Genomic DNA, 14,259 nt, shown 5'->3' with positions numbered 1-14,259 from the left:
AGCTAGAGTTCTGAGTCCAGATCTCATGATAAACAAAGCACAGACAAGCGCCTGTGGTTTATTTAGCCATTCCCACTGGCAGGAGGGAACAAACAGACTGGCCAAACTGGACCAGCATGCACTAACCCTCCAGATTTATTTACAATATTTGTACACTGCTCCGTATCGAAAACAGATTTCGGAGCGGGGAATGCAAAAGATAAAACAGTGAAAGAATAAAAAGATTAAAACACCACCTTAGAATCATGCTTTTTAAAAAAACAGAATGCCAATAGAAACTCTGACTGGTCAATTAAGAAATGCCTCCTGGAGCAGTGCTGTTTTACAGGAGGCGCTGCAAACACAATGTTGGTGCCTGCCTGACTTCCAGGAGCAGGGAATTCCAAAGAAAGGGGGCCACCACACTGAAGGCTCTTCTCTAGGTGGATCCAGATGGGTCGTAGGTCCATGTGGAACCACGAGGAGCAGGCCCTCTGGGCAGGTGTTGATGGACTGCCATTAGTCCTAGCCAGCATAGCCAACAGGATGATGGGAGTTGCAGTCCAACAACATTCTAGAGGGCCACACGTTTCCCACCCTTGATTTATACTTTGTCTACCAGGATCAGCCGCTTCATTTTCCTCCTATGAAATGACCCTGCTCTGGTTTGCCCAGTAACTATCAGACCTCACTTCTACCCATTGGCTGTGCTTGCTGGTTTGTTTTTGTGAGGGTGGGGCTAGGCCAAGGCAGAATGCAGCAAAACGGAGCAATGCTGGAAAGAAGAAAGGGCAGAATTATGCAGTGCAGAGGTTCTTATATGCCCATATTTAATAATATGAACTGTCATGGTTGCTGGTCATAAGGAAGACCCTACATGGGATTATTTTAAAGACGTTCCCTCCTTAGGTTAAAAAAGAAAGAAAGGAAGCATGTAAAACATAGAAATGCAACAAAGAGCCTGGTTGTAAGAATGGAACAATGTAAATAGTACTCGATTGCGTTACAAATTAACAAGGTTTGGCCATCAGATATGCACCATTGTTTAGAAGATATAGCAAAAGGTTTCAATGGAAAACTGGGTTTTCAATGGAAATAGCTGATTTACATCTGCCTTTTTCTCTTGCCAATTTGAAACATGGCTTACGCCAAACTGTCCCACCTTGCCTGCGAATCATGGGAAGGTGCTATACACGCACCCAGCTGCTGGAAGTCTTGCTCCAAACACTCGTACATGCACACATACAGCCCAGCTTCTGAGGTTTCACAAAACATTGCGACACATCCTTCAAACCTATCTTTGCAGCCTGAGGGGCTAGAAACTTGACTGCTTATTAACACAATGAATTCTACACCCAGTGCCAAATTCTGGTCTTGCATGGTACATCTGTGGTGTGGACACAGCGGCAGCACCAACAAAGCAACCAAAATAACGCAGCCTTTCACAGTTACAACAACTAGGAAGAATACCTCTGCAGAGAGGTTGAGAAACTGGCACGCGGTTCAACCAAGCTGGAATTGTGACTCCTCAGCAATAATACCACCTGGCGTTTATAGTTCAAAGCGCTTCGAACGCACCAGGCTTCTCCAACTTAGCGTCCTCCGGAGATGTGCTGGACACCAACTACCATGATTCCCAGCCACTGGCCACGTTGGGATACATGCCCACGTGGACGCACGCCCCACATTCTCTCCAACACATTTTTAACCTAAGATGCAACTTGAAGATGATGCAGACAGTACTACACAGCTTCTGCTGGGGAGGTGTGAGGCATTCAGAGTCCATACTTAGCTCTGCGTTGAGTCAAGTGACCCTGAAGCTCAAGCGTTCCCCCTAGAGAAGCTTTCCCCAACCTGGGGCCCTCCGGATGTGTTGGGCTGCAGCCCCCAGCAGCCCCCAGCCAGCTAGGCTGGCATGTTTAGCCTGCTGGGAGCTGCAGTCCAACACATCTGGAGGGCCCCAGTTTGGGGAAAGCTGCTCAAGAGCTTTGCAGCCTCATGCCCGGAGCCTGACTGAACTTTCACAGAAGGGATTGAAGTCCAGGCATATCTAGAGGAGGATGGGCGATGAAAGGGTGTGATACCCGAGGCAGCTGGTTTGAGTTCACCAGAGAAGGAGAGCGGGCTTTGAAGAGATGTCTCTCACCCGAGAGGGCAAAAAGATCAGGCTACAGACAAGGAAGCTGTTATCTGGCTGGCAAGGAACCATATCCCCTCCCCATCTGGCACGAAGTCATACATCACATGTGTAGGCCCACTGGTCAGCCAAAAGACAACGGGCAACTGCTCATTCGTTTCTGTTTGACCTTGACTCTATAGACCCAAGACAGATCCCACAGAAAAAGGTGCGCTTATTTCTTAAGGCAGGAAAGCATCCATGTCTTGGAATAGCCTGAGAGGCCTGGCAGGTGGGAGATATAAAAATACACCAGGGCTCCCAAGTTCCTGACAGCCAGGAAGACTGCATCTTGCCTGAAACATTGGCACTAGGAACTGCCGCATACCAGACGCTACTAATATGCCCATGCAAGGGAAGGAGCGTGGTCAGGAATTTAGAAACAAAACCCACAACCGTTCTTAAAAAGTCAGTTTATCACCCAAGCTGCGAAGCTTGATAAGGCAAGGCTATTGTCAGACCGCAGAGTTGCAGGACACGGCCCCTTTAAGGCAGCGTCACCTGGCCCATGTTTTTCACCCTCCAAGAGGCATCTGCAGTGCAGATTTTTGCATGGGAGAAGGTCTCTTTCCAGCTTCCCCTGAAGGCAAAAGACAAGAACCTGTCTACTTTCCAATCCACCCCAGGCTACGGGAAAGGGGGAGGGAGAGATGGGGGGAGACATATTTTAAATAGTCACTGCTTTGTCTGATGATCTTCCCTGCCCCCCTCTCCAGTTGCCAAAAGGCATCATGAAATGGGAGTATCTGGCACAGATACTGCCTTCTCACAGCCAACTTACTAAGCACCCCCTTTTACTTCCCCCCAAATGGGAGGTTACAGGGGATTTTTCTCTATTAAGGGTGAAATAATAACAATAGTTATGACAATGAACTGCATTCTTGTTTCAAGTGGGAATTGGCAATATACCATGAGACCATCACAGGAGATAATGGTGACGGGGTATCTGCCTTGCAAAAGCCAACACCCCACTTCAGCTGGATCACCTGCGGGGGGGGGGGCAATTTTGGAAGCTGTTGGCCTACACTGTGAAAATCAGAGCCAAAAGAAAAACCCAGGGTGAGCTCCTCCAAAGCACGGAAAAATGGTTGCTCCTACGTGAGCCAAGAGGCACCTCCTGGAACTGAATCTATCAAAAATGGAGTGGGCAGAAGCTTTCCTTTCCCCACCTTCCAGTCGCGGCACCACTCCCTTCCCAAACTCCAGCCCATCTGCTGTTTTTCAAATGCTTAGTGAGGGATCATGTTCAGAAGCACAGCCGATGGGGTACAAAAGCCACATTGATCCAACTGCAGGCATAGGTTGGGGTGGGTTGTTTGTACGCCCTGGTCCGTTTGCTAAAAGAGTGCCCTTAAAATGCAGGATGCCTCTTCCCTCATCTCATTAAGAATCCCACCCCCCCCCCACCTCGGTACCAGGGAATGGCATTCCCCAGATCCATACATTCAAGTCTCCCGGTTGCATCATACTCGACAGACTGCAAGACATTCGAAATGGTGGATTAGGAAGCAGCTGCTTGCTGGAGGGCTGGAGGAATCCCACCCACATGTACAAAAGACTATTAAATTCACTCCTCCATTGGCCACCCCTAAAAGCAACCGCAAACCTCGCAGGTCAAATATATACAACCCCTTCACTCAGCAGCCTGATCTGAGAATTTATATTTTTAACTGTTTCTGCTGCATGTTTAGCCTTTTAACTGTTTGCAACACTGGTTTTTAGGCAGATTAGAAATGTAATAATTCTTCCATAGCACCAGTACTACACACCCATGGCACCTCTTAAATTGTCTGCCTTCTAACCCCTGCTCCCCCGGCCACATCCTGACATGGGTCTAAGCAATTCAGCCCCCATTCCACCTTCCCCAGACTTGGTCCCATTGGCACTCCAACCTTTGATCACCCCACACATCTCACATGTCTTTTGTTGCAGTCCTCCATGCTACACCTTTCAAATGAACACCAGCCCAAGTTAATCCCAAATGCCATTTTCTTCCAGAAGTCACCCCCAAACCTAGCTGCCACACCCTTCCTCTCCTTCAGCATGACCCACCATTGGCCATCCCTCCCTAACAGTCTGACTCAGCTCCCCACTTCTCTCATCCTCTGTTCATTGATTCTTCCTCAGAGACAGTCAAATACCCTTAGTAGGACCTCCAAGTGTTCGCAGGCTAGCTTCTGAGTTACACAGAGCTCTCTCTCTAAGCTGGCTGTTCAGGAAAAAAAAATCATTTTAAGAGGGGGTGCAAAGGTGTTTCTTAGGAAGGTTATAATCACTGCCTGCAGCAGGATCCCCTCAGAAATAGCGATTCGCCCCTTTTGAAATCGTGATTTAAACCTTCAGTGCTGAAGACAGCATCTGTGTAACTCAGAAGCATGCACACCCCATTCGGAACTCCGGCCTTGTCAAATTTGGTTCTAATGGAAGATGTTCTTCTAAGTCACCCTACTGAGAAATGTTTCCTCACACCCCGTACCCACGTCCACATACTTGCAGGCTCTTTCCTACTCAGCAAACCACAACCTTTCCTCCCCCTGCAACATGGCTTTCCCTCTTTCTCCCCCCGCTCCTCTCTCCCTCTTTTCTTTTAACCAGCCAACCTGAAGAAGGGCTTTAATTATTTATTTGATTTATACCCCACCTTTCTACCAAAACAATGGCGCTCAAAGCAGCTCTAGGGAGCTCAAGAGCTCACATAATATATCATCACCGGGAACTTGGGATTTGTCCTAACAGAACGCACGCTTTAGGCTGCAATCCTATACGCACTTACCTGGGAGTTAAGCCCCACTAAACCCAGCAGGGCTTACTTCTGAGAAGACACACACACAGGACTGCGCCGACAAAAGCCTCCACGAAGGCACTACCTGAACTGCCTCTCCGAACGCAGCCGCTATCCATGTCCTAAAAAGATAATTACAGCACCCACCCCAGCCCAGCTCTCAAACCTTGCACAGGCCACATGGCAAACCTCATGGAGACGGCTCCCTGGACTCCACAGAGGACTGCTTTTAACTCTCCCTGCATGTGTTGTTGTTGCAATAATGGCTACTTGTGCTTTTCTGCCCCATGCAGCCAGAGGAAGGGCTCTCTGCAACTCTAAAGCTGAAATGCCTGGGCTGGTCCTAATTGGGGGGGGGATGATTTGGCTTTTAATGAAGGCACTGATTCAAGGGTCCCAGGGAATTTTGACGTCCTCAGGGGCTCTCTTGTGTTGGACTGCGGCCCCCGCCCCCCTGCTGCCTTGTGCCCACCAACCCTGCAGGCTCTTCCCTTCACCAACCCTCCCCCCCCACCCCGCTGTTCCTTTCCCTGGCCACCTCCCAGCCCTTACCAGCGCAAGACTGAGGCGGGGGACCTGCCCCCTTGAGGTCCCGTCCTCCCGGCTCCGAGGAGCCACCTCCGGCGGAGGAAGAAACATACGAGGACTGGGTGGCGGGCTCAGCCATTTCGTCTACAGGGGCGGAGGAGCAAAAAAAAAATATCAGCGACGAGAGCCTCCGCTCCGAGCGACCGTCCCTCTCGGCGGACAGGCGCTGACTGACAAAGCTGAGGGCGGCAAGGGCGCGCTGCGCACGCGCGGCCGCAGGGGCGGCGGGCCGGCGCGCTGCGCAGGCGTACAGCGGAGGGGCGGGCCTGGGCGGCTGCCCGTTGGCGCAGGCGCACTGAGAAGGGTGTGTAGCGGGCGAAGGGCGCGCCTAATGCGCCCGCCCGCGGACCATTTCGGGGGCTCCTTCTCCTGCCGGTGAGTGTCGCGGGGGGCGGAACTTCAGGTAGCCGGGCACTGAGCATGCGTGTGAGCCGGCCCAGTCTGGCGCGCTTCCCGGTCTGCTTATTACGTCGCTGAGCGCGCGTGCGTAGTAACCGTAGTAGGGGCTTGAATAAACGGCAAAAAGGAGCGGGCGGGCGATGTGTGTGTGTGTTTAAATTGGCTTTTTGAGTCACTTTCGAAGCTTTGAGTAGAGGAGCTCGGGCGGGAGCATCCGCGCCCTTATACATATTTTCTCTCCAAACGTATTTTTACGAGGGCTGTCAAGAGGGTTCTGTTATTATTATTATTATTGATTGCCTGCCTTTAAGTTAGTTGATTTAATTTAAATAAATATGTACATTGACAAAACCACCTTGTAGATGTCTTTTCACATTATTTTTTTAAAGCATGATAACTGCTGCTTGAATTTCCTACATGCCATGTGGTAGAATTAATTAAATAATTAAATTAATTAAACTATGTAGCATGCAAAACTACATAACGGGAAATTCCGGTGCAAGAAAATGTGATTAAAGCTAATATGAAGTCCATGCTTTGCTACCCTCAGCCATCTGAAAGACTCCTGCCATGGCGGGTCTTAAGATATTTTGCTGCCTGACGCAAGATGCCCCTTCCCTGTTCCATGAACAGAGCTGACCTAAGAAGAGTCCTGCTGGATCAGGCCAAGGGTCCATCTCGTCCAGCATTCTGTTCACATAACGGCCAACCAGCTTGCCCACTGGAAACCCACAAGCAGGACATGAGTGCAACAGCACCCTCCCGCCCATGTTCCCCAGCAACTGGTGTACATAGGGAGGCTGCCTCTGATTCTGGAGGTAGCATTCAGCCATCAGGACTAGTAGCCCTTGATAGCCTTCTCCTCCAGGAATTTGATCATTCCCCTTTTAAAGCCATCCAAATGGGTGGCCATCACTACATCTTGTGGAAGTGAGTTCCATAGTTTGACTCTGTGCTGTGTGAAGAAGCCCTTCCTTTCATCTGTCCTGAATCTCCCACCAATCAGCTTCATGGGATGACCCCATTGGTTTCTAGCATTATGAGAGGAGAAAAACATCTCCCTGTCCACTTTCTCCATGCCATGCATCATTTTGTACTCCTCTATCATGTCTCCCCTCTTTTCTAAGCTACACTGCCCCAGAGGTTGTAACCTTTCCTCATGGGGGTGTTGCTCCAGCCCCTTGATCATTTCAGTTGCCCTTCTGTGCACTTTTTTTAGCCCCACAATATCCTTTTTTAGGTGCAGCGACCAGACCAGAACAGTACACAGTATTCCAAGCGTGGTTGCACCATAGGGCAGTATGATACGGGCAGTTTTATATTTGATGCTTTTCCTAACACTGGTGATGGGACAGTGTCCTTTACCGCTCCTGAGGGCAGGAGGCTAGCCTAGGGGTTGCAGGACAGGCTGCATGGCACAAACCGCTCCAAAATTCCTCCTCCCTCAGCTGTCACCACCAGCAACCATTCCAGCAAGCTGTATAGAGAGGGAGATGAGAGGGGAATCAGGGACATTCTGCCAGGTCCTTGTGTGTCGTGTCTTTTTAGATTGTGAGCCTGCAGGCAGGGACTCTCTTGCTTTACTGAGTGCATATAAGCTGGTCCGGTAGCCTTTATGCTTGAGGAGCTGGTTAAAAATACTTTTGATAAATAAAACCTAACTGTTGCTCCTTAGCATCTGCCACCATAGGCAGGCGGCTTGCACCCTTTCTCCTGCTCCCTGAACCGGCTCCCCATTTCCCCCCTTGCTGCCCCTTACGCCTGGAACTGCCTCCCAGAATGCCTCTGTGCAGCCGCCAATCTTTTCCTGGAAGTCTTTGGCTCAGCCTCAGAGTCTTAATATCCTATTTGTAATGAAGCCAAAGTATATGTAATTGAATTCCCCTGTTGAGCCCTTATCACCATTTCCACCACCAGAATTTTTTTATTTGTAATTTTGAGTGGATGTCAACCCTCTCTCCATGCCCTCTTTCTTTTGTTCTAATACTAGATGAACCAATGATCTCTCTCGGTGTAAGGCAGTTCCTATGTTCAACCCTCTGTTTGCATGTCCTGATTAAAAACATAAGAGCTGTGCTGGATCAGGCCATAGGTCTATCTAATCCAGGATGCTATTCTCACAATGACCAACCAGATACCTACGGGAAGCCCATATGCAGGACATGAGTGCAATGGCACCCCAACTCATGTGTCCCTGCAACTGGGATTTGAGAAGCATTCATACTGCTTCTGATACTGGAGATAACATATAGCTGAGTAGTAGCCATTGATTCTTTTGTTCTGATATTTATAGACCATCTTTCAACCCCCCCCAACCCCTAATAAAAACACACAGTCAACTCCTGTGTGTGTTTGCTCAGAAATAAACCCCACCAGTTCAGTAGGACTTCCTGCCAAGTAACTGGGCATAGGATTGTAGCCTTTAAGTGAATACAGTCAATGGTAAGACATCTCTGCTAATCCGCAAACATCTAGCAGAATAAAAGTGCCATCGCCTGTCTATGACAGGTGACCAGGAAAGAACACATAGATAGACTTCCTGGGGGATTTATTGTTATTTATTAAATTTATGTCTCGCATCCTACAGCAAAAGTCCATCTTGAAGTGACTTACACACACAATTGAGCCTTCTACAATTCTAGAGTTACCACAGAAAAGGCCTTGCTCCTGTTAGATGACAACTGTATCTCCTGAGGTTGCAATTCTAGACACACTTCTTAGAGCTATAGTCCTATTGAACTCGAAGAGACTTCAGAGTAAACATGCTTAGGACTGAACTGTAAAGGAAGGAACATGGAGCAGGACTTGTATTGGGGAAGGCACTCCTTAAACCCAGGATGAAAGGCCAACAACGGTAGCTGGAATTGTGCCCAGAATCAAATTGGTAAGCAATACAGATGTTTTGGAACAGGGGTTGGCATAAGTTCTGTCTGGATCTACTGGTAGTTCTCTGGATGATTTCCAACTCCCAACTGTTGAACAATAGTGGCAACAAAATGTCTCCTCCCCACCCTAAATTATATTGCAGAAATAAAGAAAGCTTAGGATAACTGGCGTGGATTGTTAAGTTGAAGGGCTGGGAGCTCTGTTCAGTTTTGGTACTCAAAAGGAACTCCAGGGCCCAGCAATCTTTAATTCTATGTGTAAGTCTTTTGCAGCAGGCTCTGGCTGGTGCCTCTCAGAGGACTAGTAAAAAACCAAGTGGATCCCACAATCTGCCCATCTGATTCAGAATGGGTGTAGCGTGTTTTTGCAGGCAGGCAGCGCCATTCTGTATCAGTGGTAGTTTTCTAAGCGTTTGTAAGGGCAGCCCCACATGCAGCAAATTGCAGTAGTCTGTATGAGTGACAGTTGTTGTTCAGTCGTGTCCGACTCTTCGTGACCCCATGGACCATAGCACGCCAGGCCTTCCTGTCCTGCGCTCTCTCCTGGAGTGTGCTCAAGTCCATATTCATGGCATCGGTGATGCTATCTAGCCATCTCATCCTCTGCCGTCCCCTTCTCCTTTTGCCTTCAGTCTTTCCCAGCATCAGGATCTTTTCCAGGGAGTTTTCTCTTCGCATTAGGTGGCCAAAATATTTGAGCTTCAGCTTCAGTATCTGTCCTTCCAATGAGCAGTCAGGGCTGATTTCCTTTAGGATGGACTGATTTGACCTCCTTGCAGTCCAGGGGACTCGTAAGAGTCTTCTCCAGCACCACAGTTCGAAGGCATCAATTCTTCGGCGCTCAGCCTTCCTTATAGTCCAGCTCTCACAGCCATACGTTGCTACTGGGAAAACATAGCTTTGATTAGACGGACCTTTGTCGGCTAGATCTATAAGGGCACGTGGGGCTTGCATGAGGGCCACCAAAATACCGAAGCCAAGAAACAAAAACCACTGCTTGCTGCCAGCCAGAAAATCCACTTTGAGTATTTTCGTTTTAATTACCAGTTTCATTTACATGTCAGAATCGAAGGAGAATTAAAACCGAATCATGTGTGCTTTTAACTCAGGGAGACTTAAATATACTTAACACCTGCAATGCAAACACCCTTGCAATAATAATCTCAGTGCTGATAAGAAAGAAAGGAAGCTAGATAACAGCCGTTCTCCTGTCCCTCTGAGATTTTCCATTTCCACTATTCCACATTCAAACTCAGTCAGCAAACAAGGTCGCCAACTTTCCCTCCTGCTCCCTGCTCTAGCAGCCCGGCAGGCGGAAATTAACCCGGGAAGGCTTGCCCCTTCTCCACATCGCTTTCTCTCTATGCCGGGGAAAGCTTCCCCGGTAACATTTCCGCCTGTCACATAACAGCCTGCTGTTTCACACGCAGAGGAGCAAGGCCGCTGGAACCCTCAAAAGTAGTAGTGGACTACGTCCCCCGGCATGCTTTTCGAGAGCCCCGCCTCCAAACGTCTCTTCCATCCCGGCGACTCCCTTTCGGCCCGACTCGTCCATTTCCCGCGTTTCAACTACATCTCCCGACATGCATCTGCCCCCCCCCCGCGCGATTTTCGCTTGGCTTCTTGGGAGTTGTAGTTCGCCCGGGCCGGTTCTCCCTAGGCTCGTGGCACGACGGGGACTCCGCTTCCCAGCATGCATTTCCAAGCCTCCCCGCTCCCCTGCCTTCTTTCCCTGCTTCATGCCTGCGCCGGCGGCTCCTCCTTTGCTTGCTCGGGGATGGGACGGGGGCGGGAAGAAGGCGGCGGCGGCGGCGGCTTCGTGTCATTCTTTCGGCGGCGGCGGCGGCTGCGAGTGGTATGAAGCTGGAAGCGGCCGGTAAGGGCCCCCTCCTTTGCCTGGGATATGGAAAGCGTCCCCGTGGCGGGACGCCCCACTGATTTAAGGGGTCGGGAGTGTGTGTGGGGGGCTTCTCCCCATGGAAGCGAGTGCATGGGGAATAAGGACCCTCTCTGGGGAAACTGCATGGAGCCCCCTCTAAAGAGAGGGTGCAGCAGAATGCAAGGAGACCCCTATACAGCGGCCCTCTGTGGGGAAAATGCATGGAGCCCCCTCTAGAAATGAGGGGGGGTCCTTGGGCCCCCTGTAGAGTTGGGGGTTCCTGTGGAGCAGAATGCAATTCGCCCTCTGTAGGGATGGCGACTCTCTGTGGGGAAAATGCATGGAGCCCCCTCTAGAAATGAGGGGGGGTCCTTGGGCCCCCTGTAGAGTTGGGGGTTCCTGTGGAGCAGAATGCAATTCGCCCTCTGTAGGGATGGTGACTCTCTGTGGGGAAAATGCATGGAGCCCCCTCTAGAAATGAGGGGGGGTCCTTGGGCCCCCTGTAGAGTTGGGGGTTCCTGTGGAGCAGAATGCAATTCGCCCTCTGTAGGGATGGCGACTCTCTGTGGGGAAAATGCATGGAGCCCCCTCTAGAAATGAGGGGGGGTCCTTGGGTCGCCTGTAGAGTTGGGGTTCCTGTGGAGCAGAATGCAATTCGCCCTCTGTAGGGACATGGCGACTCTCTGTGGGGAAAATGCATGGAGCCCCCTCTAGAAATGGGGGGGGGGTCTTTGGGTCGCCTGTAGAGTTGGGGCTTTCTGTGGAGCAGAATGCAGTTCGCCCTCTGTAGGGATGGCGACTCTCTGTGGGGAAAATGCATGGAGCCCCCTCTAGAAATGAGGGGGGGTCCTTGGGTCCCCTGTAGAGTTGGGGGTTCCTGTGGAGCAGAATGCAGTTCGCCCTCTGTAGGGATGGCGACTCTCTGTGGGGAAAATGCATGGAGCCCCCTCTAGAAATGGGGGGGGGTCCTTGGGTCGCCTGTAGAGTTGGGGTTCCTGTGGAGCAGAATGCAATTCTCCCTCTATAGGGATGGCGACTCTCTGTGGGGAAAATCCATTGAGCCCCCTGTAGACATGTGAGGGATGCTTAGGTCCCCTGTGGAGCAAAACGCAAGAAGCCCCCATAAGGATGGCGATTGTCTATGGGGAAAATGCACGAAGCCCCGTATAGAGGTGGTGGTGGTGGTGGTGGGTCCCTTGTTAGGGTGGGGTGGCTGTGGAGCAGGATGTAAGGATCCCTCTATGGAGATGGCGACCCACATCCCACCACCACCACCACCTCTATACGGGACTTGGGACTTCGTGCATTTTCCCCATAGACAATCGCCATCCTTATGGGGGCTGGCTGGCTGGAGCATTTTCCCCATGGCGTGTGGAAAGCTTAGTTTCCTAAGGATGGGATGCTGTTGGAGGAAGGGGCATGAAGTCACCGCTAGGGATGGGATGATCCTATCGGGATAGCAGGAACTACATAGGAGAGATCCTCGTAGGGATGGGGTGATCTTATAGGGCTGAGCCTCCCTACACAGGAGGGGGCTTCAAACCCATCCCTTAGGGATATGGAGAGGTTGGGTCCCATAGAACAATGTAGCACCTAAGCAGGAGAGGGCATAGCAGGGTTGGCTTGCTGCTTTGTGTGGGTGGGGCAGCACCATTCTGGATTGGGTCCCATGTGCTTAAAGTAAGAAAGGGGGAGTGAGAGAGAGAGAGAGTAACAGACTGTGATATTGTATGTGTGTATAAAAAAAGAGAGATCACCCCCTACTTTGCACTAATGGTCGTGAAGTTACTCTTAGTTACTCTTCTCTGTGCAATGGGGATTGTAACTGGGACAGAAAAATATGGGTCCAAAGGAGCGTTTCTGTGTTGCTGTTTGACTCTCCCCCTCCCAGCCCTCTGCTTTGCAGGCGTAACCTCAAAGTTAATTTGCCTCAGTTTCCCTTTTCTGTACAATGGGTTGCTGCTGTGCATCCCTGTGACCCCTCGGCTCCGCCTACTGCCACCCCTCAGCTCCCCCTATGTTGCCCTGCCCTCCGCCCCACCAATCCCAGCCCGCTACTAGGGCATAGAATTCCTTACAGCAGAGATGGGATGTGTAGCCCTCCACATGCTGTGAGACTGCAGCACCATTGGCTATGCTGGCTATGGATGATGGGAGTTGCAGCCCGGGGATATCTGGAGGGCCACCATTGCCCTATAGGGATGGGTTCCCCCATGGCACCGGAGTGCTCACCCTTTAGGCATGGGCAGAACTTGGGGTCAGCCTTATGAACGGGCATTCCCCCTGGAGGAGAGTAGGAAATGGACCCACCGTTAGGTCTTGGGGAGAGCTTGGGGTTCCGTGCAACAGCCCTTCCCCAACCTGGGGCCATGGGAGTTACTTAGGAACATAGGAAGCTGCCTTATGGACCCTGGGTCCATCTAGCCCAGTATTGTCGACACTGACTGGCAGCAGCGGCTCTCCAGGGTTTCAGGCAGGAGTTTTTCCTGCCCTACTTGGGAGATGCCAGCGATCAAACCTGGAACCTTCTGCATGCAAAACGCTGAGCTGCGGCCCCCTCTACATTTCTCCAGCGCATCTGGAGGGCACCGGGTTGGGAAAAGCTCAGTGGAGAGTGTAAGGGACGCCCCTTATGCACGTTTTCCTAGAGTGAACACAGCAGTGCTTACTTCGGAGCTAACGCTTGCTCCGAAGTAAGCACTGCTGCATTCATCTAGGAAAACGTGCATAAGATTTCAGCCTGGGAAATTCAGATGAGGGGTGTGTGTGTGCGTGTAGGTAGAAGTCTTACATATTTTGTAGGTAGAAGTCTTACATTTATTACCGTTACCGTTTGTTACTGTTACTACAGTTTCCTTGCCTTGCATCAGGAAATAGCCCCTGTGTTTGGCAGAGGCCTCAGAGATCTATTCCACGAGGGGGGCGTTCCCGTTCCACGTTCATGCTCTGCAGGCAGACTCCTCAACTCGTCTTTCAACATATTTCCCAATCGCTCGCTGGTTTACGCTGCCAGGTTGGGTCAGGTTGCTGATCCAGGTAGCGTGGCAATCTCGAGCATCCAAAATAAGTTCCCCAGGTAGGCAACTCCTTCGCACAACCTGCATACCTGAAAAGGCCTGAGCCAGAGGAGGGCAGACTTCAAACGTGTGGGATCTAGGGTGGTTTGTTTTTCTAACTAGAACCCTGTGGTCCACAACCCGCAACCAGGCGCAAAATAATGGCTTGGGCACTTGGACGTGTGCTAAGAGTTAGGGAGGAGGGTGCCTCTGAGCATATACTCAGAGCAGGAATTTGTGGCTGGTACCAGAGCCAAGCTCACAAGTCCTTTCACACAAAAAGACACTTCTGGTTTCCCTAATGCCTCAAATGATCTTTTTCAGCACCCTAAATTTGTGGGTGAGGAAAGCTTTTTAGTTGCTCTTGTCAGGCTATTGGGAGTCAGACAGTCTTGCTGATCTGTTGCAAATCAACCAGCGATCTACCTGCTATCTGGGGATCATGGGAGTTGTAGTCTTAACTCTCCTGGAGGGCACCAGGTTTGGGACGACTGGCTTAAGATCTTTGGTTGAGG

The 14,259-nt window shown here is 50.7% G+C and overlaps 2 protein-coding genes across 5 annotated transcripts in view; one reads left to right on the top strand and one right to left on the bottom strand.

Moving 5' to 3' along the window:
* The window catches only part of RTN3 (reticulon 3), a 50,712-nt gene extending 45,015 nt beyond the window's left edge, over window positions 1–5,697 (bottom strand). Inside the window, exon 1 of one of the 2 annotated variants that reach the window (XM_084823603.1) lies at window positions 5,490–5,697. In XM_084823603.1, coding sequence (XP_084679729.1) covers window positions 5,490–5,604 — 115 coding nt within the window. In that variant the 5' untranslated portion in view covers window positions 5,605–5,697. The remainder of the gene's footprint in view (window positions 1–5,489) is intronic. The other variant, XM_084823604.1, reaches the window with a different exon arrangement.
* A 116-nt stretch (window positions 5,698–5,813) lies between these two features.
* ATL3 (atlastin GTPase 3) overlaps window positions 5,814–14,259 on the top strand; it is a 38,414-nt gene continuing 29,968 nt past the window's right edge. Inside the window, exon 1 of one of the 3 annotated variants that reach the window (XM_084823594.1) lies at window positions 5,814–5,900. Coding sequence is in view for 1 of the 3 variants with exons in the window: in XM_084823593.1 (XP_084679719.1) it covers window positions 10,667–10,685 (19 nt within the window). In the remaining 2 variants the exon portion in view is untranslated. Of the gene's footprint in view, window positions 5,901–10,568; window positions 10,686–13,569; window positions 13,765–14,259 lie in introns of those variants that run through there. The other 2 variants (XM_084823593.1, XM_084823595.1) reach the window with 2 other exon arrangements.

The sequence above is a fragment of the Heloderma suspectum genome, chromosome 17, assembly GCF_057233095.1.
Source record: "Heloderma suspectum isolate Gila_16-S chromosome 17, 16-S_ref, whole genome shotgun sequence".
In the NCBI taxonomy this organism is placed as follows: Eukaryota; Metazoa; Chordata; class Lepidosauria; order Squamata; family Helodermatidae; genus Heloderma; species Heloderma suspectum.
This window is presented reverse-complemented; position numbering and strand designations above follow the sequence as displayed.